This window comes from Typopeltis vanoorti, chromosome 5 (assembly GCF_054136105.1).
Source record: "Typopeltis vanoorti isolate ZY-2024b chromosome 5, IOZ_Tvanoo_1.0, whole genome shotgun sequence".
In the NCBI taxonomy this organism is placed as follows: domain Eukaryota; kingdom Metazoa; phylum Arthropoda; class Arachnida; order Uropygi; family Thelyphonidae; genus Typopeltis; species Typopeltis vanoorti.
The window spans coordinates 69,581,189-69,605,262 of NC_143553.1; the positions used below are offsets into that span (position 1 = coordinate 69,581,189).

Here is a 24,074-nt window from a genome sequence, read left to right on the forward strand (position 1 = left end):
AATTCAATGTTTATTAGTATTCCTTTCCTTTATAAATACCTGAAGAAGGCTGCTATATGCCGAAACTAGTAGTATTTATCATTAAAATCTTTATATGTTATCTCGGTCTTGGAGTCATTAAATCTATTTTTTGAAATATATATATATATATATATATATATATATATATATTGCATTAAGGGTAAATATTAAGATTACTGATCAGAGCTTATTATACTTTTACCATGAGTTGCCTTGGTCTTGCACTACATGCAGGGTCAGCTAGACTTGCAACACTTGCAGGGTGCAAACTTGACTTGTTTGTCTGTTTGCTTATTTGGGAAATGGAGTAAAACCAGGTTTAAAATAGCTTGGTATCTTTAACATTTATTAACACAAGGTAAAATACTTTCTACATTTATATCTCCTCCTGAGATTTTTATTTAATAAGGTTAAAACACCTTATGGTAACTTGTTCTGGTAAAATACTTATAAGCTCTGTTTACTAAAATCTTGGTATTTCTAGCCTGGCTCCCACTGATGAGACCTCGATAGGGGTCGGAACTGGCTTTGAGAGGCTCTGCTTGGGGATAGTTGCCTCTCTCTGAGTAGGACCACCGCTGAGATTATGGCCCTGGCTGGTGGTGGTGGGGTGAGCCTGCCACTGGGTAGAGTGGAAATGGAGTAAAACCAGGTTTAAAATAGCTTGGTATCTTTAACATTTATTAACACAAGGTAAAATACTTTCTACATTTATATCTCCTCCTGAGATTTTTATTTAATAAGGTTAAAACACCTTATGGTAATTTGTTCTGGTAAAATACTTATAAGCTCTGTTTACTAAAATCTTGGTATTTCTAGCCTGGCTCCCACTGATGAGACCTCGATAGGGGTCGGAACTGGTGGGGGACTGGCTTTGAGAGGCTCTGCTTGGGGATAGTTGCCTCTCTCTGAGTAGGGCCACCGCTGAGATTATGGCCCTGGCTGGTGGTGGTGGTGGTGGGGTGAGACTGCCACTGGGTAGAGCCAATGCTGAGAAGTTCTTCTCGGTGACGGGGTGAGCCTGTCACTAAGTGGAACATTGGACGGTCTTTCGGCCACTATGAAGTGGTCTAGGGATCTTCCTAATTTTTAGAGAGGTCTTTACCTAAATACACCTCAATAAAGGTCAAAACTGGTCTGGGTAGTGGCCCCTTGCATTTAATACAAAGCATCATACATCTCTTACAGGAGATGTGCTTTGCATTAAGGGTAAATATTAAGATTAGTGATCAGAGCTTATTCTACTTTTACCATGAGTTGCCTTGGTCTTGCACTACGTGCAGGGTCAGCTAGACTTGCAACACTTGCAGGCGCAAACTTGACTGTTTGTCTGTTTGCTTACTTGAGAAATGGAGTAAAACCAGGTTTAAAATAGCATGGCATCTTTAAATATGTAATTAATTTTTTAACTTGGGGATACGGTATATTAGGGTTACCAAGTAATTTTATAAGTTTGGTTATTTAACTCCTAATCCCAAGAATGCAAACAATTAAGTTTGCCTGAAACATAGTTCAAGTCTAAAGATGGTACAACACCAGGGCAACTCATTGTAAAGGTGGGTAAAGCTCTGATCACTATTCTTAGTATTTTCCCATAATGTAAAGCACATCTCACTAAAAGATGTATACTGCAATACATTATGGGTGGGGTCACTACCCAGACCGGTTTCAACCTTTTTTTGAGGTCTCCTCAGTGAGTAGCTAGACCCTAAACGGGTCTAGCTACTCATTATGGGAAAATACTAAGAATAGTGATCAGAGCTTTACCCACCTTTACAATGAGTTGCCCTGGTGTTGTACCATCTTTAGACTTGAACTATGTTTCAGGCGCAAACTTAATTGTTTGCATACTTGGGATTAGGAGTTAAATAACCAAGGTTATAAAATTACTTGGTAACCCTATTAGGGTTACCAAGTAATTTTATAAACTTAGTTATTTTACTCCTAATCCTAATAAAAAAAAACTTATTTACATATATATATATCCAATATAAAAAAATGACAAAATACACCACATACTATTTATATTTATATCTTTTCTATAAATAAAACTTTTCTTTTATTTCCATTTTGTATTTCCATAAGTTTAAATTATCAATATTCTTTTTCCTTGTTAACAGTAACCAATAAATATATACTATTTCTTCGTCATATTTTTTTCACTATCATAGTTCTCAAATTAATCTTGAATAGTCAATAAATGAATGAATTATATATACATATATTTTCTTTTCTCTCTCTCTCTCTCTTCATGTGGAGCATTATATTCTCAGTAAAATTTTTTGCTCCTACTGGAAAAATATTTTTTAGAGGAACAGGTAAATTGTTCCAATCCAGATAAATAAAAAATTCGACCCTGGATTATTAATTCATGCGATTAAAAAAAAGTTCCTTTTGAATTGTTATGAGAGGAACATTTTCTTTTGATTCAAAACTATCTCAACCCCTGATTCAACAACTGTTGAAAAATCATCCCCTGTCCTAATTATTATTATGTGACACCTCCAGGGAGTCTAAAGACTCATCAAGGGAGAGTGTGCCAACAGCGTCGAACGATTGATCCCTTCCGACTACTAACCGCGCTCAAGCTTGCTTAACTTTTTGCATGAGCCATCAGTAGCAGAGGCTTTACCAGTCAAACAACCTTTGCTGGCAATTTTTTTTTTTTTTTTTGAAGACCTGTGCCAACAGCAGGATTCAAACCTGCAGTAGACATGGGCATTTGTGATTCAATTCCCCAAAGATTTCTTAATTGTCTTAACAGTGAGGAAATCTGCTTTGCCGGGATTTGACTTTTCACAACTCAAACTGGCTTCTCTTTTCCATTTCCATTGATATAGCTGGAATAATTGCCAAAATGTTTGTTGTTAGCAATAATTTAATTGCCAGCCTAGTTGGCTTAGTGGTCTTTTCCATTTCCATTGATATAGCTGGAATAATTGCCAAAATCTTTGCTGTTAGCAATAATTTAATTGCCAGCCTAGTTGGCCTAGTGGTCAGTGTAGCTGCTCTCTCCGGCCAGGAGGCTGCAGGTTTGAATCAAACCATGGCCATGGATGTTTGTGATTATCCTACCAGCTCTATGTGGAAAGGGCTTCTATGACCCTACCAATTATTCTAGCAGAAGGCTTCACTTCCAAAACCTAATGAGGTACAGGAGTGATCAAAGTACATCCAGTGCATCAATTGTGAATAACTAACTGATTAATGACTTAAAATAGTTACTTATCCACCAGATGATATGTGTGTGGATACCCTCTCAATGAACCTGATCTCTTTTTAACCAGTTCTCCTGAGTACTCAATAAGATACCTTCAATAAGAGATTTCTTAATACCAATAATGTCAGTACTTGTCTTTGTAACTCAAGATCAAAATCTCAATGGAGTTTAATTTTCTATGGAATTTTCTTTTCCCCAGCCACTCTCAGCCTCACTGTTTAGCAGTGTAGCAGTGCCAAACAGGATGGGTCTTCTGTGATTTCTAATGTTCCTTTACAATGATGGTCTAATTCAGCATTTCCCAAACTTTTCCGACGATGGAACACTTCACAAATCCTAAAATTTTCACGGAACACCTTGGTTATTTAGTAATGTATTAATTGATAATTAATTGTTAATTTAGCTGATTTTTTAATATTAATTAATAATTGATAATTAATTATTAATTAATTGAACATCAATTAAACATAAACATCATTAAATTAATTTGTACTGATTTTCATTGACATATCCCATTCTTATCACCAAAAATTTATAATATTATTATAAGTACTTATGAGTGAATGCAGACTTTTTTCTCCTGCATGTTGCTAGTTTTCCCCTCCTTCTGTACGTCCTGGAGATCGCTTTGAAGGCTGGTGGTGGATGACTCACTATCTGTTGCATCACAAACACCTTCAATAAGAGATTTCTTAATACCAAAATTAAACATGCAGGCCTATTACTTTTAAAAAAATCATGGCACTATGGTTTCGAAAATTTCACCCTACAATACGAACTTGCGAAGAAAGTATTCAGTATTACTAGATTTGAGAACCGGATACAGACTACCTTGATCTTCAATTTTAGTGGAAAAATTTTCTTTATATTTCCTTGCTGATTGGTCACTAACATTTGCAACACAGATGTTATTTCTTTCAGTTTTGAGAACAGAGGATATGCCACTCATTGTTGTAATCAGCTTTCCAGCAATTTTTATGATCGGTCATAAACAGCGGTATTCTCTTTCCCGATTGTTGAAAGATTTTGAAGTGTGAAAATTAACAATACTTCATGAATATTTCCATTTTTAAAAATATGCCGCTTGGTCACTGACATTTGCTACACAGATGTCATTTCCTTCAGTTTTGAGAACAGAGGATATGCTGCCCATTGTTATAATCCGCTTGCAGGCAATTTTTATGACAGGTCATAAACAGCGGTATTCCCTTTCCCACATGTTGAATCGTTTCGATGTGTGAAAACTGGTCAATTGGTAGAGCCTCTGCTACTAATGGCTCGCAAAAAGTTAAGAAAGTATTTTACCCTATGCCTGTGCTAGTTATCATTGTAGTCATTCTCTGGTGGCAACGCCATGCCACCAGTGTGCCCTGTAGGGCCCCAAGGAAGGAACTTTTATATCCTTCTGCATAAGCCCAAGCTATATTAAGTCCTTATAGCTATTTGCGCTCCATATGCCATGTAAAGAGATGGTGGTGGTGCATGTAAACCTTGGAGTTTTCCCATGCTACTCCCGTATCTTACTAACTAGATCATGGTTATTCTTGTAATAGTTTACCTTAGTATGATGGCTATAGGCTAGTTGACTTCCTGTTCCCACTACCTGGGCATCAACTGCCCAAATATCACGATCTCTTTTAATCACTAAGTCTGGCTTATGCAAACCCACAGAGGTCCTATAATGTGCTTCCACTGCGGTCTCCCAACCTTTGTTCTTAAAGCGGTTGTTCAAAATGGAGACCACGGCATCATGCCTCCGCACGCGGATCGAATGAGTGGTATCAGCAGAACTAGCTGTAGATCCAGGAATGAGCTGTTGTCTTTGTATACAAATGCTAGAAGTGTAAGAAACAAGGCAGATGAATTGGTTGCACTAATTGAGTCTGTTCACCCAAAAATTGTTGGAATAAGTGAGACATGGTTAGATAAGGATGACATTCTGACAGGAATAGAGATGGAAGGGTATGATGTGTTTCATGAGGATAGAAGGAGTAAAAAGAGGGGGGGGGGAGTGCTGTTGATGATAAAGAAAGAGTTATGTCCATACAAAGTACAGATGCAAGATGGAAATACTGCCAGTGGTTTTGAGGCAGTATGGTGTGAATAGAGGTGAATGGAATGAAATATTTGGTTGGATGTTGTTATAGACCAGGTAATGTGGATGACAGTGATAATGAAATGTCAAATTAGCCAAGCAAATAAGAAAAGGTGATCATTATGGGAGATTTTAATTATGGCAATATAGACTGGAATGATGAGATAGCAACTGGAAGTAAAGAAAATGAGTTTCTTGAGTTTTTGAGGGATAACTACTTCAAACAGTATGTAACAGAGGGCACGCAAGGATTTAGGATCTTGGATTTGGTCATCTCATCAGAGGATGTAATTATAAATGAGGTGTCAAAATCACCTACCAATTGGTGAGAGTGACCATGAGGAGATTACGTGGGTGGTTGCCAGCAGTGTGAGGACCTCTGTGAAAAAAGGGTATATGTGGAACTACAAGGGGGGGGGTGATTATGAAGAGCTCAGGAGACAGCTGGTGGGGGGGTAGCATGGAATGAGGGGTTAGCTGGAAAAGAGATCAGTGCAGGTTGGTGGATTTTCAAAAACTGTCTAGTAGATGCAATGTCTAAATGTATTCCAAGCATGAGAAGGTTAAATATGGTAGGTGTGAAATGGATGAATAAAGGGATTAAGCATTCGATACAGAGAAAATGAGCATTATGAAGTGAGGTATGAATAGTAGTTAGCTAATGAAGCCAAAAAGAATCCTAAGGAGTTCTTTTGATTTGTAGCCAGCAAAAGAAAGAATGATTATGGAAGGATAACATTGATTGGAGAAAATGATATATAGACAGCTGTTGTAGAAGGTGTGGTGGAGATACTTAATGATCGGTTCATAAAAGTCTTTCAATCTTGTGAATGTGACTTCATGGAGAGATTGAGAGCAGTTGATGATGGGGAGGAGAGACTGACTGCAAGTGAGCAAAAGGTGCATGGGGAGTTGAGCAAACTAGATGTTAATAAGGCTGTGGGACTTGATAATATATCACCACGTATTCTGAAAGAATGTGCCAGGGAGTTGATGGCGGCCTTGACATATTTTTTTAATACAAGTCTTGCATTGGGTCAAGTTCCTAAGGAGTGGAAGGAGCACAAGCTTGTGCCACTTCATAAAGGAGGTGATAGAACTCAAGCATCAAACTATAGGCCTATCAGTGTGTCGGGTGTTGTGGTTAAGTTGTTGGAGAAGCTTGTGAGAACTAGGATCCAGAATTGGGTTGACAACAATGGTATTATCTTTGATGGACAGTATGGATTTACTAAAGGGAGGTCATGTTTTAGTAATCTATTTACTTATTACAATAAGGTGACTGCTTCCTTGGACAGAGGAGAAGGATGCACCGTAATGTACTTAGATTTCGCAAAGGCTTTTAGATTACCGCATAAGTTGATAGTCAAACTAGAACAGATGGGGTTGGATATTAGATTAGTGCATTGGATTGGATTAGAAACTGGCTATTTGATAGGTATCAACAAGTTGTGTATGGGGGGAGTGATATCCAGGAAAAGGAAAGTCACTAGTGGTGTGCCTCGGGAGTCTGTTTTAGGGCCATTACTGTTTAATTTGTATATTAATGATATTGGTGAAGATTTGGATGGAGATATTCAGTTGTTTGCAGATGATGCAAAGTTGGGACGAACCATGAAGAGTAGAGAAGATGTTGTGGCCTTACAAGAAGACTTGAATAAATTGAGTGATTGGGCATTAGAATGGGGATGTGAGTTCAATGTTGCAAAATGTAAGGTTTTAAAATATGGAAAACAAAGATAGGATGCAGAATTTATGCTTCGCGAGGATATATTGTTGGAGGTGGAGGAAATGAGAGATCTGGGGGGTAATAGTGGATAAGGATCTGAAATTTAGGGAACACATAGCCAAAATTGTGAAAACAGCACAAAGGCTTCTGTGAATGATGTAGAGGATACTGACTTGTAGAAATAGGAAGATTCTTGTTCCATTGTATAAGGCTTTGATTAGGCCACACATGGACTATTGTACCCAGATTTGGTCACCTGGTTTTCAGAAGGATGAAGAGATGTTGGAAATGGTCCAGAGGCGACTGACTAAGGTAGTTTGTAACCTCTGAAATGTCGAGTATGAGGAATGATTGAGAAGATGCAATCTGCAGAGTCTGGTGGACAGTAGGAGGAGGAGGAGGGGGGAGATATGATAGAGACCTACAAGTTGGTGAGGGGTTGTTATAGGATCAATGCTAGAGAGGTTCTACAGAAAATGGAAATCAGGGGAGAACCAGAGGTCATCCCTGGAAACTGTATAAAGAGGGTGTGAGTAGGGGAGTGAGAGGCATGTTTTTTTTCATGCAGAGTTGTGAATGATTGGAATGCCTTGCCTGAGCATGATATAATGAGCTGTGTGTATGATAAACATCTTGGATAATAATAATAATAATAATAAAATTAATTATAAAGAGAAATACGTTGGGCTTATTATTATTATTATTATTATTACATGACACCTCCAAGGAGTCCAATGACTCATCGTGGGAGGGGCACCTACTCTACAACTCTCCATCTCCACCACTCAATCCAACAACTACAGCAAACCACATAATCTGCACCAACGCCATCTACTACCCACCACTACCATCCCTAGTATTTTCACAAACAATCACAAACATCTATTCTATCTATTCTAAACATCTATTCTGTGCATTCAAACCAGCAGCCTTTTGGCTGGAAAGTATATCCTGCCATAATAATGAAATGAAAATAAAAATGAAAACCAACTAGTTTTGCCACAGTTGTTTGTGGCTTCTTCTAGGTTAGGATGAACAAAAATATAATAAAAGGCAAACATGAACTATAAAATTACTAAAATACAGAACATGTAGGAACCATTACAATATAAGTTGAAACAAAAACCACATGGAGTTGGCATGGATTAGCTATTCTTCAGTGATGTGTAAGATAGTTGGCTGAAAAATTAGTCTGACATGCAGAAAGATCTAATGAGAGCTTTCTATATATCACACAGGTTCATTCCTTGGTTCCTATTGAGTGTGCCTTGTGAATAGATGACCATAGTAGATTCTTTTATGTTACAAGCAGTGAAGTTGTCTTTAATGTAAAGTATAGAACTCTTATCCCATTTAATGTTATGATGTGTGTGGGGGGGGGGGGAGAAATGAAAAGCTAGGCCTGAGCCTTCCTATTTCTGAATTGACAGCTCTGTTAATAATGAATTCAGTCCAGTGTTATTCCTACTGGGCTGCATGGATACAGAGGCTGTTCACATCAGACTGCCCCAGTATGCCATAATGTACAGCACACTCCTTTTGGGTGTATTTATTGCCAAAAATTATGGGAAAGGTCAGTCACTACTTGGCCTGGTTTCAATCTTGAATTACAAAATACTGAGGCAACTGGACGTGTGGTCATCAGCTCCTATATATATATACACAAGTAGCTTGTCGTGAAAGTACTTAACATGCAAACTTTTGTTCATGCTTGGAATAAGGATTAAAACAAGAATATAACTTCTTGTGTGATACCTGAACACCTCTTGAGGGTGTACATCAGGAAATTGATGATTATTATATGTACCCTCAAGGAGTTTTCAGGAATCACAAAAGCAATAGGATTCCAGTGGTGATATAGGGTGAATGGTGATAGAGTTTCAGTGGCCTCAGAGTTCACCTTTAGGTTAAGACAGGTTTTATGATCTATATTTTACTACTATATTGCAGTTTTCTCCATAGTTACATGTGATAGATAGATGGATTTTTAACCGTGCACTTTGCAACAAATGTTAAGAGTGCCACATGATTATATATTCCTCGGTCTTTCTTCCTTCCATCAATGATCTTTTCCAACTGACTGCAAATTCAGTCCACAGTTTTCTAACAGTATATTGGTCTCCTATTTGTTATTTGAGAAACTTTGCACTAAACAAATCGATAAAACTTCTAGAATATTGACCTCTACAATCTTAAACACTTACTTACAAACCATCCTTTAATGATGATTTTGATAACTGCATTAACTTTAATGCTAATAATTCGTATCTTATTTCTGAAAAAGATAACATTTCTTGTATTGGAATAATCTTTAATCTTCCATGGCGTAAACATACAAGTATTGCCTCTATCTCAGTATCTAATAAACTTGGTTTCTCTTTTACTCTAGATATTACCTATGAGGAACTATTTAATCATATATCAAATCACCCAATTATAGATTGTTTTTTAACCAGATTACTATACACATATAGATAGGATTAATCACAGACAGAATAACAACAGTTTATATCTGTTACTTATATTCATTTGCTTGTTAAATTCTTTTCCTCTTGATTTCTTATTTTTACTTGTTCTATTCTTGGACCACTTCAACATCACATGCTTTGGAGAATTCCAGTAGTTTCTTCTTCTTCTCATAGTCTTATAAAGCTCAGCAGTGGCTTCCCAGAAAAATTGAGCCTAAGCCAACATAGCATATATGGGTGGATACTTGAGACATTTTTTTTTAAACTTGAATTCTTAAATTAATGACACAATTAGGTATTTTAAAAAATATTAATTTCTAAAAAATGACCTTGAGACTGAGTGCCTCTGATTTTATCCGCATGTTGTGGGAGCACAACACTGAAAAATCAGTGTATTGGCAAGAAAATTAAATATATTATTTTTACTTTGAAAAATATCAGTCATAGTATGCTTGCCATTATTTACTTCTTTCAGATCATAATTCCTCTTCTATGTTTAATATCTACATATTTGCTCTTCATTGCTGCCAATAATTAATGGGTTCACCAAGCAAACAGAATGAATTTTTAGCTTCATATTTTGGCCTTTTGCAATCAAGAAGTGAAAACATTACATAACACAGTGGTGTTCAACCTTTTTTACTACGCGAGCTACTTTTCTATAAAAAGTTATTCGGCAATCTACTCTCTTATATATAAGTTATTCGGCGATCTACTCTCTTATATAGATCACGTTCCCCCAACCTGATATCTGATTATGCACAAATAAACAACTAAAAAAAAAAACACAACTAAAAACTTTATTTGTGTATTTACAAATTTATTTATCGCTTTTAATTATTTTAATACAACAAAAAAAATATATTGGAATAAAATATTTATTTCTCTATTTTGGAAAACCAAAGTTAGAAAAAACAATAGATTGATTACAAACTCACAAGTTACAGGAAATGCTGATTGATTAAAAAAAAAAAGTTAATGTGAAATTTGGCATTGTTTGGACCTCGCAATATTTTCATAGTCAAGTTGATATGAAGAAGTGGCCAATTGCAGACAATCATCCAAATGATCATTTTCATTTGGTTTCTTAATTGATTTTTTATGACGGTCATATTTGAAAAAGTGGATTCTGACAAGTATGTCGATCCAAAACACGACAGAATTTTTCGCTCAATATCAGTTAATATTGGGAATTTTTCATGTGCATACTTCCAAATGACTTCATTGTTTATTGATTTTAAATGTAAACTATTCTGAATGTTTATTATCTCAAGTTCTACTTCAGCTTGGTTTATATCAAACAGCCCTAATTTTATTTGAAATTTCTGTGATGTTCAAGTTTTCTTGAAATGGATTATTGATAAAAGATACAATCATTTCAGTTTTATTAAAATCTTTAAATCTTGAATTTATTTCTTCCTCAACTAATTCTATTTCACGAATAAATTCTTTTAAATCATAGCGAAGCATTTCTTGATTTTGTTCAAAAAATTTTAATAAATATGGGAGATGTCTAAATTCGTGATCATTTATATTTTTCTTTAATAAAAGTAAGTATTGTTGGAAAGTTTTTATTGAACTTAACATGTCAATTAAATTTTTATCTCCACCTTGCAGGCCCCTAGGAATTTTGCCACCCCATGCAGTAGCATAATTTGCCGCCCCTTCTCCCTTATTTTTCGTATAGTTTATGCTAATTTTGCTGCCCCGTGGAAATCCATGTCTTGCACAGTTGGTAGAGCTGGCCCTGTTACCTTGTAACTCTAAATTTAAATTGCATAATTTCGTACAGAAATCTACTAAACATGATAAGTGTAACAACCATCTTTTATCACTCAATTGTGGATAAATATCTCCTTTTTCATCAAGAAAAATTTTTATATCATTAATTAATACAAGAAATCTTTCTAAAAATTGACTTCTGCTGAGCCAGCGAACATTATTGTACAATAGACGTTCCCTATCATCATCTGCCTGTAATTTAAATAACTGCCATTGCAGGGCTTTTCTTTGAACAGAATTTACAATTTTAATGTAATATCCAAAACATCTTTTGTTTAATCTTTTACTACACAGTACTTGGTGGTGAATACTACAGTGGTACGTTAAAAAATCTGGATATTTGTTATCGATTTTACATAATGAAATGAAGCCTGATTTATTACCTATCATTGCAGGAGCACCATCAGTAGTAATAGACACAAGTTTAAAAAGCGGAAGTTTGTGTTGTTTCACAAATTCATCATATGCCGAAAAAATGTCTTCTTTCCTAGTCTTTCCCAATAATGGTATCATTTTCAAAAGTTCTTCTTTACTTGAATAATCTTGAAATACCATGCGAATAAATACCATTAACTGAGCAATATCAGTGAAGTCATTTGATTCATCAAATTGTAATGAAAACGCAACACACTGGTGAATACCTGACATTAACCTAGCCTGGAAACTTTTCTCCGGCAATTGGAACTCTTCCTTTCGGCAATTTGAAACCTTGTCTGTGGCCTAGAAGTAGTCTCTCTCTAGCAATGTCTCGAACCGAGAAGCTCTTTTCTGAAAGCAGGAAAATCCTCTCTCATGTAAAATGGATCCGGACAGTCTCTCTGACGGCGACTCTGGACTGGGCGGCCTCCTCTCTGACAGCAATTCTTTAACTGGTACGTCTTCTGCTTGCTTCAGTTCCTTTTTATTAGGCCCCCTCTGAGACCTCGCATGAAGTTTGGCAACCCCCAAAGAATTGGTATGAGTCTTTCATATTAAGTTTCAAGTTCGGCACGCCTTTTGTTCTTCTCCGCTTTCTTTTGATTGTAAATTTCTGGCCATTGAAAAGTTGTTTGAACTCTTTCTAACTAACTTTGAAGATGTTTACAATTAGAACCTGCAAGCCTTTCTCATACATACAAGTTTCAATAACAATCTTTCTAATGCTGCCATGTACAGCTTCGGCAACAAAAACATTGCCTTTGTTTTTAACACTCTAACATATTCTTATTAAAGCAGTATATACAGTTAGCTTCAAAAGAGTTATTTACAAAAACATCTAATATAAACTATTATTATTATTATTATTATTACTACGGGCTACTCCAGGGAGTCCTTAGACTCATCGAGGGAGGCCCTAAACATCATGTTCACACAACTGTTCAACATTCTCACAGTATCTATCATACCTTGCCTTGAACTCGCTCACTGTCATAGCACCCACAACAGATTCTGGCAGCTTATTCCACTCATTTACCACTCTAAAAGTAAAGAACCCAGCTCTAACATCCCTGCTAACCACGCTCTTACCCAGCTTCCATGGGTGTCCCCTAGTTCTCCCACCACCAGTCCTGATCTCAAAAATATCCTCTGAATTAATCCTATAGAATCCTTTTAGCAATTTGAATGTCTCAATCATATCTCTCCTTTACCGCCTATCAACTAGTTTCTGCAACCCACAAATCTTCAACCTGTTCTCATATGGTTCATTCCAAAGACCTGCTATCATCTTAGTCACTCGCCTCTGGATCCTCTCCACCTCCTCCCCATCAAGAAGGAACCGAGGTGACCAAATCTGGGCACAGTAGTCGAGATGAGGTCTTATCAGGGCTCGGTACAGAGGTACAATAACTTGCTTGTCTCTGCTCGTCAAGGTATTTTTCAACAACCAAGTGAGTTGATGAGCTGATTTAGCTACTTTCGCAATGTGCCCCCTAAACTTCATCTCCCTATCCACCAACACTCCCAAGTCCCTGGCCTCATCAATCTCTTGGAGTACAGTTCCACCAATGTGGTATACTGCTGCTAATCTTTTCACTCCGAAATGCATAACCTTACATTTTGTCACATTAAATTGACATCCATCCTCCTTAGTCCAGAACTCCAATCTATCTAAGTCATCTTGCAAGACTTTGATATCTTCTGCGTTCACTATCGCTCTACCCAACTTTGCATCATCAGCGAACAAATGAACTGTCCCACTTAGACCCTTCCCTATATCGTTAATGAACAGATTAAACAGCAGTGGTCCAAGAACAGAACCCTGTGGCACACCACTAGTCACAGGCCGTCTTTTGGACTCTACTCCTGAATAAACTACTCTTTGATATCTCTCCATCAACCACCGAGCTATCCATCTCACCAACCCTATATCCATTCCCATATGTTGTAGTTTACGGATTAGAATTCCATGTGGTATCCTGTCAAACGCCTTTGCTAGGTCCAGCAGTATCACTGTAAACCCATTTCCCTTATCCAGTTCAGCCGTCACCTTGTTATAAAACTTGAGCAAGTTACTGAGGCATGATCTACCCTTCACAAAGCCATGCTGTCTTCTGTACAGTATCTCATTTTCATTAATCCATTCCTGTATTTTTCCCTTGACTACTTTCTCCAAGACCTTGACAACGACTCCTGATATGCTGATCGGTCGGTAATTTGCAACCATAGTCTTGGATCCTCCTTTATGCAGTGAAACTATTTTCCCCTCTTTTCACACCTTCGGGACTAAGCCAGACCCGAGACTCAGATTAAACAACATGGTCAAGGGCACTGATAATTCCTTAGCCGCTTCATGCAAGACCCGTGCCGGTATACCATCCAATCCCACAGATGTATTCACATTAAGGTTCTGTAATAGACTATTCACCTCCACTTCATTCATCACAATTCCCGTATAAACTAATGGTTCCTTCATTTTTTCAATGTCACCACCTGGATGATATACTTTTGCAAAGTGCTCGCTCAGTAACTCCACTATATCGACTGGTTCAGTGAACTCTTTACCATCGTCATTCCTTAAAATCATTTTGCCATGTACAGTTTTTTTCTTGCTTGCAGCATATTGAAAGAACTGTTTGGGATTCTCTTTTGCTTGCATAGCTAGTTTCCTTTCATAATCGGCTTTTGCTGTTTTTACCACACTTGTTACCCTTCTGGCCTGCACTTTATACCGTTCGTGTGCCTGCCAGTCACCCCTTTCTTTAAATTTCCTCCATAGTTGTTTCTTTTTTTGCAGCTCAAGCTTAATGGTGTTATTCATCCATTTAACCCCTACTTGTTTCACTATTCGGACCTTAGGTATACAATCAGCCATAACCTCCTGTAAATGCTCTTTGACCACTTCCCATGCTCTATCGACGTCCAGCCCTTGCAGTTGTACATGCCATGGCGCTGATCCAAGCAATCTCCTAAGCTTGTCATACTTGCCAGCACGGTAATTCCACATATACCCTGTCTTAATCACAAATTGCACACCTTTAGCCACCTCCCAGGTCAAGACCTTATGATCACTCTCACCAATAGGTGGCAACATGGTCATATTCATTACAGTCAAATTTTGAGATGCAGTTACCAGGTCAAGCACTCTCACACCCCTAGTATTTTCAATTACATGCTGTTTCAGATAGTTATCTCTTAATTGAATAAAATCCATTTCCTTCCTCACATGTGTCCTCTCCTCCTTCCAATCAATGTTACCATAGTTGAAATCCCCCATAATAATTACCCTCCTTCCACTCATTTCATCAATTTGTTTATGCATACCATCTCCACTGTCTATTCCATCACCTGGTCTATAGCAGCACCCAACTGTATATTTTATTCTGCCAGTGTCAATCTCACACCAAATAGCCTCAAATGAGCTCCTTTCACTATCCTGCAATACTTCAATTTTCCTTGGCTGCAGTTCATCGGCTATCATCAATAACACCCTTCCCCCCATTTTATTCTCTCTGTCCCTCCTAAATACTATAACCTACACATTCTATCCCACTAACTATATCATCTTCCGTCAGCCATGTTTCACTAATGCCAATAACCTGTGGCCAGGAAGAGCCAATCAAGGCCAAAAATTCTTCCTTCTTGTTCCTAATACTCCTGGCATTAGTATACATGAATTGCAGTGATCCCTTTGTCCCACCCCTATCTTGATGCGTTATTCTAAATGTCCCATTCCCATTTTTTGTCCTTAGTGCTGGCTCAGGTACATTATATACATTTTTACACTCAACTGTCTCACTGATGTCTGGATATCCACTCCCCCCCCCCCCTTGGTAGTTCTAGTTTCCCTGGTTCTGCACATCCATTTTCACTTCATTCAGCAACACTTTTTCCAGTCTCCGCACACCAAGTCCATTCAAATGCAGGCCATCCATCTTGTATAAGTCCTTTCGCCCATCAAACTCATTCCACACGTCCACGAATTCCACACCACACCGTCCGCATAACCTGCGCATAATGTCATTTGCGATTATGGCCCTCCTTCTAAACTCCTCTCTATCATACCGTGGTAACAGACTCACCATTCTAACTCTGTCACTCTTTTCTTTTGCTACCTTTAACAATACTTTCAAGTCCTCTCTCATAAAAAAATTTATCACCTTTCAATTCATTCGTACCCGCCACAATTATTAATTCTTTCACCCTCTGTTTTTCACCCTCTGATGGAAGGTAAATTAAATATAGAAATAGACAACAGAATCAGCAAAGCTGGTATGGTGGGAAGTCAATTGAATAAATTCATATGGAGTAAGAGAGAAATTAGTTGGAACACTAAATTAGCTGTATACAAGACAGTGTTCAAACCAGTTTTAACTTATGGATCTTCTGAGAGCTGGGTCAGAAGTAAAACACTTGACCAAAGACTAGAGACTGCAGATATGAGAGTCCTGAGAAAGATTAGAGGCGTGAATAGATGGCATCAATGGCAATATCATATTAAAAATGAGGATATTAGGAAAGAACTTGACATTGTCAGCATCCAGGAATGCGTTTGCAGAGCTAATCTCAGGTGGTATGGTCATTTAAATAGAATGGGAGAGGAAAGATTAGCAAAACAAGTGTTCTCTGCCAGATTGGCAGGAAAACGACCCAGAGGAAGACCAAGATATAGGTGGATTGATACGGTACAAAGTGCCTTAGACGATAGAAATATAAAATCTGATAATGTTGGAGTCTTGACAAGTAACAGACTGATTTGGAGGAAAATTGTAGATAGGAAGTTAGTAATGATGTAATTTTTTCATGTAGTATAGTACTGTCATATCCTGTACACCCTTTGAGGGTACATGGCAGGAATTTGATGATGATGATGATGATAAAATGGAATAAAAATTTACATCAAGGAATTAAACTTTCTCCTACAGTAAACTTAAACACTCTCCTCTTTGCTGATGACCAAATAATAATTACAAATTCTGAAGATAAACTACAGAAAGCAATTTAGATCTAAATGAGATATCCAAAGTTTATGGTATGATAATATCAACAGAAAAATCAAAAACTATGGCTTTTAATGGACAAGATCCAGCAAGAACTAAAATAGTAATAGATAAGAAGATCTTAGAACAGGCGAATTCATTTAACTACCTAGGATGTACGATCACATATGAAAATGAAACAGATATAAATGTAAAAATTGCAAAATATTTAAAAATAACAGGTGTAATTAACTCTATATTTAAACCAAACCTAGTTCAAAAACAAACCAGACTAAAAGTATACAATACCCTACCAGTCTTAATGTATGGAAGCGAAATCTGGACAATAAAACAAAAAGACAAACAAAGATTAACAGCAGGAGAAATGAAGTTTATTAGAAAAACTGCAAAGTATATCCTATTTGATCACAAAAGAAATGAAGAAATTATGAAAGAATTAAACCAAGAACCAGTAATAGAAAAAATTTAAAAATATAAACATAAATGGATGGAACACGTTCAAAGAATGAAAACAGAAAGATTACCAAAACAAGCCTTAAAGTACAAGCCATTAGGAAAAAGAAAACCAGGACGTCCTCTTAAACGATTCAACAATGACTTCTAAGGCTGGAACAGGCCATGCTAGGCCTAAATCCTTGATACACATGATGATGATGAATTTTAATAAAATGATCATTGTATGCTACAGATTATACATATGCACTAATAGGAATTAAAATATTTATCAATGGTAATGAAGTCACTGTTATTCCTTATTTTATATATCAGTGTTTCTTTTAAATATAATTCAGTCCTATCATTATATGATTAATATGGCTATGAATCAAGTGCAATGAAACAGCTCACACAAACATTTTTATTACACTCAGCCACTCCAAGTCTGTTCATTCACAGAATTACTCCTCTTATCAGGCAATTCATTACTTAAACGAAAACAAAAGAACACTACTAGTAGCCAGTGGACTTTCATGCTGCTGCTGAAGTTAATATTTTTCATTTATGCGTTTGAATTTGGATCACATCTAAGAACTTGATTTTTATTAATTTTGTAATTTTAATATTTTCATTTTAATTTCAAAATGAAAATAAATCCAAAGTTTAGAAACACTCTAAGAAATGTAAAAGTGAGAAAAAAACTCAGTGTAATTATTGTCCAAAGCAAATTTCACATAAGTGAACTGATGAAGCATTTAAAATACATGCAAGAATCACACTTTACAAGAAGTGCAGAAAAAAAGCAGAACCTTCAAGTAGCTCAAAATTAAGGCTGATCAGTCCATTTTAAACTTTTGTGAAACATGGAAATTAAGTGAGATTGCATCTAGATTGGTTGCTGAAGATAGAGTCTTAATTCAAACTACTGACAGTAGTTTTTTTATATGCAAATCAATTTCAAAGCAGAACTATGTAACAAAGAACAAGTCATATATATTAAAGTTAATTTTTTAACTTTATGAATATAAAAAAGAAGAGCAAATATCAAAAATTAAAGAATTAATTGAATTGAATCACTGTTTTAGTCTTACTTTGGATGAGTTGACCAGTATTGGAAATAAAAAGTATCTCGGTATTGTTGTTCATTCAGATGAAATGAAAATTTAACTTAGTATATTAGTTTGTACACAGAAAAATTTTCATCAGTGATATCCAAAATATTGTGGACTCATGAATGCAAGAATTTGGAATAAATCAGAAAAAACATATTGTGACTATAATAACAGATTTAGCAAGGGTGATGTGAAATTTGGATATGAAAACTCAGTTGAAAATTTTCACTGCCTTAATTGTGCCATTTATTTAGTGGTTACTGGTGCATCTCATAAAAATATAATAATAAATTAGTAGAAATTAGAACAAATTTTTTGTTAGAAAAAAATATTACAGAATTAAAATCAGTTTAACGTACTGAGTATTAAGCTGTTCATGACTAAATTATATTCATTTTCCTGCAAAATTATTTCCATATTTGATTTCACTTCTGTAAGAAAAATATAATTAGAAAATTTTCCTGGTATCTTGTTACAGTAACTGCAAGAGGTTTTCAGAATTTTGTGCATTAAAACTAGTTTACTGCCCTTTCATGTATGTGTGTGTGCGTGGATGGATGAGGAAACTGTATATTAATTTGTATGCTGTATGCTTAAACAAAAATTAAATTAGTTGCAGCACAGTTGAGCTACTGTAACTATCTTTTTGAGCTCGTGCACAACCTGAACCCCCATATGAGCAAATCTTCAGCTTTCAGTTTAAAGTGCACTTCCAGCTATATAAACCTTGAGGAAATCATGAGATTTTTGTGGAATGGAACTATTGATAGGCAATTATGCTTTTGATCATCTAGTTTTCATATGATAAATACAACTTATGTGAGTGGACAGAGATGCTTTTACTGTGATTTAACTGAATTTTGCTAAAGCATTTGATTGAGTCCCTCATGATACTCTACTGTTCAAAACGATCATCTCAGTCAACCAACCCTGTAACCATTCTTGGTTACAGGGATGATTAACTGAGAGGAGTCAGCAAGTTACATATAGAGTACAGTGTCCAGGAAAAAGTGTCCATGAACTATATAATTGATATATAATTTATATATCAATTATATAGTTCACGGTATTAAAGGAGATATTGTTTGCTGGTAAAACTAAATTAGGAAGGGCAATATCAGAAAGTTTTGACATGTTGTTATGAGACAATTTGAATAGGTATACTTTGGGCTGGAGAATGAAGTTATCATTTCAATGTTTTTAAGTGTAAAATTAGGCACTTTGACCAAAGAAGGTGGAATGAGGTTTACCATACTGAACTTTGCTTCAGGAAGTGGCAAGGGATCTGGTGATCCTAGTGGATAGGGAATTGAAGTTTAAGGGCCACATTGCAAACACTGTAAAGGTGACCCAGAAAACTGCTGCTATAATGCAAAGAACACTGACATGTTCAGATAAGGAGGTAATAGTTCTACTGTATAAGACACTAATTAGGCCTCATTTGGATTTCTATGCACAGATCTGGTCACGTAGCTATACTGGTGATAAAGAAACATTGGAGAGAGTGCAGAGGTGAATAACAAGCCTGTTTCAGAACTCTGGAATATTGAATAATTCCTACCCCCTCTACCAAATAGATAGAGGGGGAATTATTGCATAGGACAGTGGTAGTGAAGCTTTTTATGTGCGCGTGCCAAAAATTTACAAATCAAGTTGCTGACATGCCGGCAGTTTTTAATAGGGGAAAAATTAATAGAAAATTAATCTAACTTAATATATTTATTTATTTATAAATTTATAATATATATATTTATTTATAATATTTTATAAATAATTATTTATAATTTTATAAATAATATTTTAACTTATTTATAATATTTATTTATAACATCCTAAACAAATACTAAAATATAAGCCAATTGGAAAGAGAAGGCAGGGTAGACCTCAAAAAAGGATATTGGATGGATAATGAGACCGGAACAGACCAATATGGTCTATACCCATAATTAGCTTTATGATGATGATGATGATATTTATTTATATATATAAATTTATAATGTTATTCGGTGTAAAATTGATTATTGTATTATTAAATTGATTTTCATTAAGTTGGTTTGAAAAAAAAAAAAAATAGTAGTGAGAAAAACATCTATACATTGTAACTCGCCATCGAAGTTAGCTGAGCAAGGGGAAGCAGAAGAAGGATGTCAACTTGTCGGCAAAATGCTTACCATATTTACTTGAAAATAACTCGCCCTCTCTCATATAACAAGCACTCCTGATTTTACTTGAAGAAAAAAGACATTTAAAAGTGTTGCATATGCCTCGCACACAAAAAATGTTTAAACATGTTCACATCAAGGCGATAATTAAACAACACACACACACACACCCTTCCCAACAGCCACTATACTGCAGATGCAAGAAAAACTAGTTTTATTGTATCCCTGATTAAGGTACAGAGGCTTTTGCAGTCTGTGTAATATATTTCTCAACAAATAGTGCAATTAGAGACAGCTGGAATAAAAACGCCGCTAAGTAATGAATCCCGTGTCCTCTCTCTCACAGAAACTATGCTGTATAGACTCAAGCAAAACCATATGTTGCACTGGAAACACAGAATCTAACTAAAAACTCTTGTCCAATTTTTCAATTACATGAAATAAGTGTTTGTTTTTATTGCATTTGAAATTCTCGATGTCATTATGACTAATCATAAAGGCTAACTTAAAATAAAATTCTACCACAAATTGAAATATGCCATATAATGCATGTGTGAGTTCCTGTGCCAGCTCAAACGCAAACAAGCAGCAATAAAATTCAACCAAAGGTTGAAATTTTGTGTGAGTTGAGCCCACCGATAAAGAGAAGTTCCGTCAGAACGATAAATGACACCCCATCATGAATGTGTTAAAACTAAGAAATATATAGTGAATATTGTTATGACAGTTTCACATGTTATGGAATTCGGTTAAAGAGAATTAGCATTTCAACTCAACATTAGCATTTCGGTTGCCTTTGGGTCTTTCCATTTTGTTAATACTGCACCAATCATATGCACATCATAGCTGCTTACTAGTGTAAAACAAAATTTAACTTGTATGTATTGTAACAATTTAAAAAAAAAAGTTGAATAATTTATAAGCATATAAAAGGATATCACCTGTAAATCATTGATGTGCCAGCAAAATTCTCGGACATGCCATAGGTTCGCCATCTATGGCATAGGATAATGGGTGATGCAAGAATGAGAGGTAATTCCTGGAACCTGTGCAAATGTCATGTGAGTAAGAAAGTGAAAAGGAAATTTTTTGCTGTGGGTGGTAAATGTGTGGAATGCATTGCCAGAGTGGGTGGTGGTGAGTGCTCCAACACTGAATGTATTCACAGCAAGGTATGATAGTTACTGTTGTCTGTGAATGTTCAACTTCCCATGATGAGTCTTTGAAGTAATACTAATACTAAAAATGTAACTTATTTAGTACTGATTTATTAGGGAAATTTATTCCTGAATGCAACTTGATATTTTGAAAAGGATCTTGCAAAAAAACTAATTTTCTAAAATAAATGTATACTTCATGTGGGAGTAACTATATTAAACAGTACACATAGTAATGTTTAAATGGCAAGTTTTAACAGTATTCATGAGAATACTATGTTGTGACTAATATATATCATTGAGCCAGTTGATTATGAGACACCTGACATTTATCTCAGAAAGCACTCTTGCCAAATGGGTTGTAAGATAAATGGATATAAGATTATAATAAAATATTTATACATAATAAAAATGATATAAATAAAAAATACAATTTTTCAATACAAAAAATATTCCAGAGTAGTAGCAAGTGATGATTTGCAGGCATCTGATTAATTGACCCTTAGTTCACCAATGATACTAATATGTCTTAAGTTTATCAAATGAAAAAGTCAAAATGCTAGTTCAAGTTTGGTTTTATTTATTGCATATGTTTTTGATGGATAAATATTACATACATTTAAATTTATGTGTCTTTCAGATCTTTATCTTCCTCTTCTTTTAATAATTGTGAAATATGGAATCCAATGGACCATAACTGTAAGATTGCAAACATTTTAATAAGTACTTTAATTAAGAAATATTTAGATGCTAGCAAAAAATCAAAAATATTTAAAAACTTCAATTAATGAGCCTCATTAGGATTTCAAATTTATATAACTTCTGCACAAAAAGAGTAGTCAGCAGGAATTTTCATTATTTCATTATGCCAGCCTGGTTGGCCGAGTGGTTGGTGTATCTGCTCTCCAGCCAAAAGGCTGTAGATTCGAATCCTGCAGTAGGCATGAATGTTTGTGATTAGTGCAAATAGTGGTGGTGGTTGGCAGAAGATGGCACTGGTGTAGATGAAGGTAGTTGCGGTTAGTAGAATGGTGGAGACAGAGAGTTGTAGAGCAGGTGCCCTCTCTCGATGAGTCTTTGGACTCCCTGGAGGTGTTATGTAACAATAACAATAATGATCTACATTAGTGTTTGCAAGGTCAATAGTCCACCACATGCTGCACAGCTAATTACATGAGTCATTCCAAAAGTACACACAATGCCACTGTTCCCTATATAATTGTTTATTTAAGAAAATCATTGGAGCCCCTCATCACTGCACCTCAATGATTTATAGACTTCTGAATACCACGTAACTTTGTCATTTTTGTTTGTGTTGATACTCGCAAAGTATCTGAGTATCAACACAGTGTGAAAAGATTTCTGAGTTATTTTTGGCCACAAGAGTAGTTTCTCACTACATTATTGTAAAGAATAAGCAGTCCTTCCAAAGTCTTGAATTATTAATCACTGTTTTTGGATATGTGTACTTCAAAACAGTTATTAGTTATCATCCTTTGGAAACAATGATAGTTGACATATCATTAATTATGGTTTTTGGTCTTCCAAAAATAATGACATCAACTGTCATTGTTTTCCATTCATTGTAGTTTATAGCCTTAGGTCATCTGAAATGATTGTAAGTCCTCTCTTATGAGAGAGAGCTATGCAAGTTTTTAGGTGTATCACAGGGTAAAGGAGGACAAAAAGCTCTGCCAGTCTGGATACTGCTTGTCCATTTTAAAACTATGTAATAACTAAACAGATTGTAATCAATATTAAAGCTGTTATTCCCCTTACTTCAACAAGAATCAAACTACAAGTTACATCAGCAACTAAAGCATGATTTAGCATTACACTAATTGCTTATAGGTACATGTGCATTACCTCTGCAATCAGTCATGTACAGCATGGATTCTCAGCAATGACAACTGATATTATTTGCAAATTGAAGCATCTTGATAATTGATATGCATAATAAAAACTTTTTTCCTACACATCAAACGAAAGCATGAGAGAAAATATTCATCAGCAATCTTTGGCAGTGCTGTTGTCACATTTTTGTGATACAAGAGGAATCTTGAGCAAATTGAAGATCTTTTTTATTTTATACTGATTTTTTTATGTCTCCAGCCAATGAAAAATTGTAAACATTTAGCACAGTACTCTAGTAAACCAGGGTACTGTGCTATGGATTTGAGGAGTGTGGTGACTAGGACATAATGAAACTAAGTTATGTTTCAGTCTAATGCTGTGTTTGAAACGAACTGGCATTGCCATGGTCATTCATCCTACATGACTTCACCATCTGGTTAACAGATTATAATAACCTGCAAGAAGTGTATAGCAAGATAAGAAAGAGTGGCACTTCAGGAAAGTGCATGCCATTCAAGTGCTCTTCCCGGCAGCATTCACCTGTGATTAGCTAATTGTCGAACAAAATTTTTTCAATGAATTGTATATCATACTTTTTATAATGTATGCATGTTATATCTAG

The 24,074-nt window shown here is 35.7% G+C and overlaps 1 protein-coding gene across 5 annotated transcripts in view; it reads right to left on the reverse strand.

Annotated features, from left to right (window-relative positions):
* Positions 1–24,074, reverse strand: part of LOC150106507 (uncharacterized) — a 123,830-nt gene that overhangs the window by 13,168 nt on the left and 86,588 nt on the right. For 3 of the 5 annotated variants that reach the window (XM_090392505.1, XM_090392506.1, XM_090392504.1), the window contains exon 8: positions 22,156–22,295. In XM_090392505.1, the coding sequence (XP_090248631.1) occupies positions 22,224–22,295 (72 nt within the window). In that variant the 3' untranslated portion in view covers positions 22,156–22,223. Of the gene's footprint in view, positions 1–22,155; positions 22,296–24,074 lie in introns of those variants that run through there. The other 2 variants (XR_016548310.1, XM_090392507.1) reach the window with 1 other exon arrangement.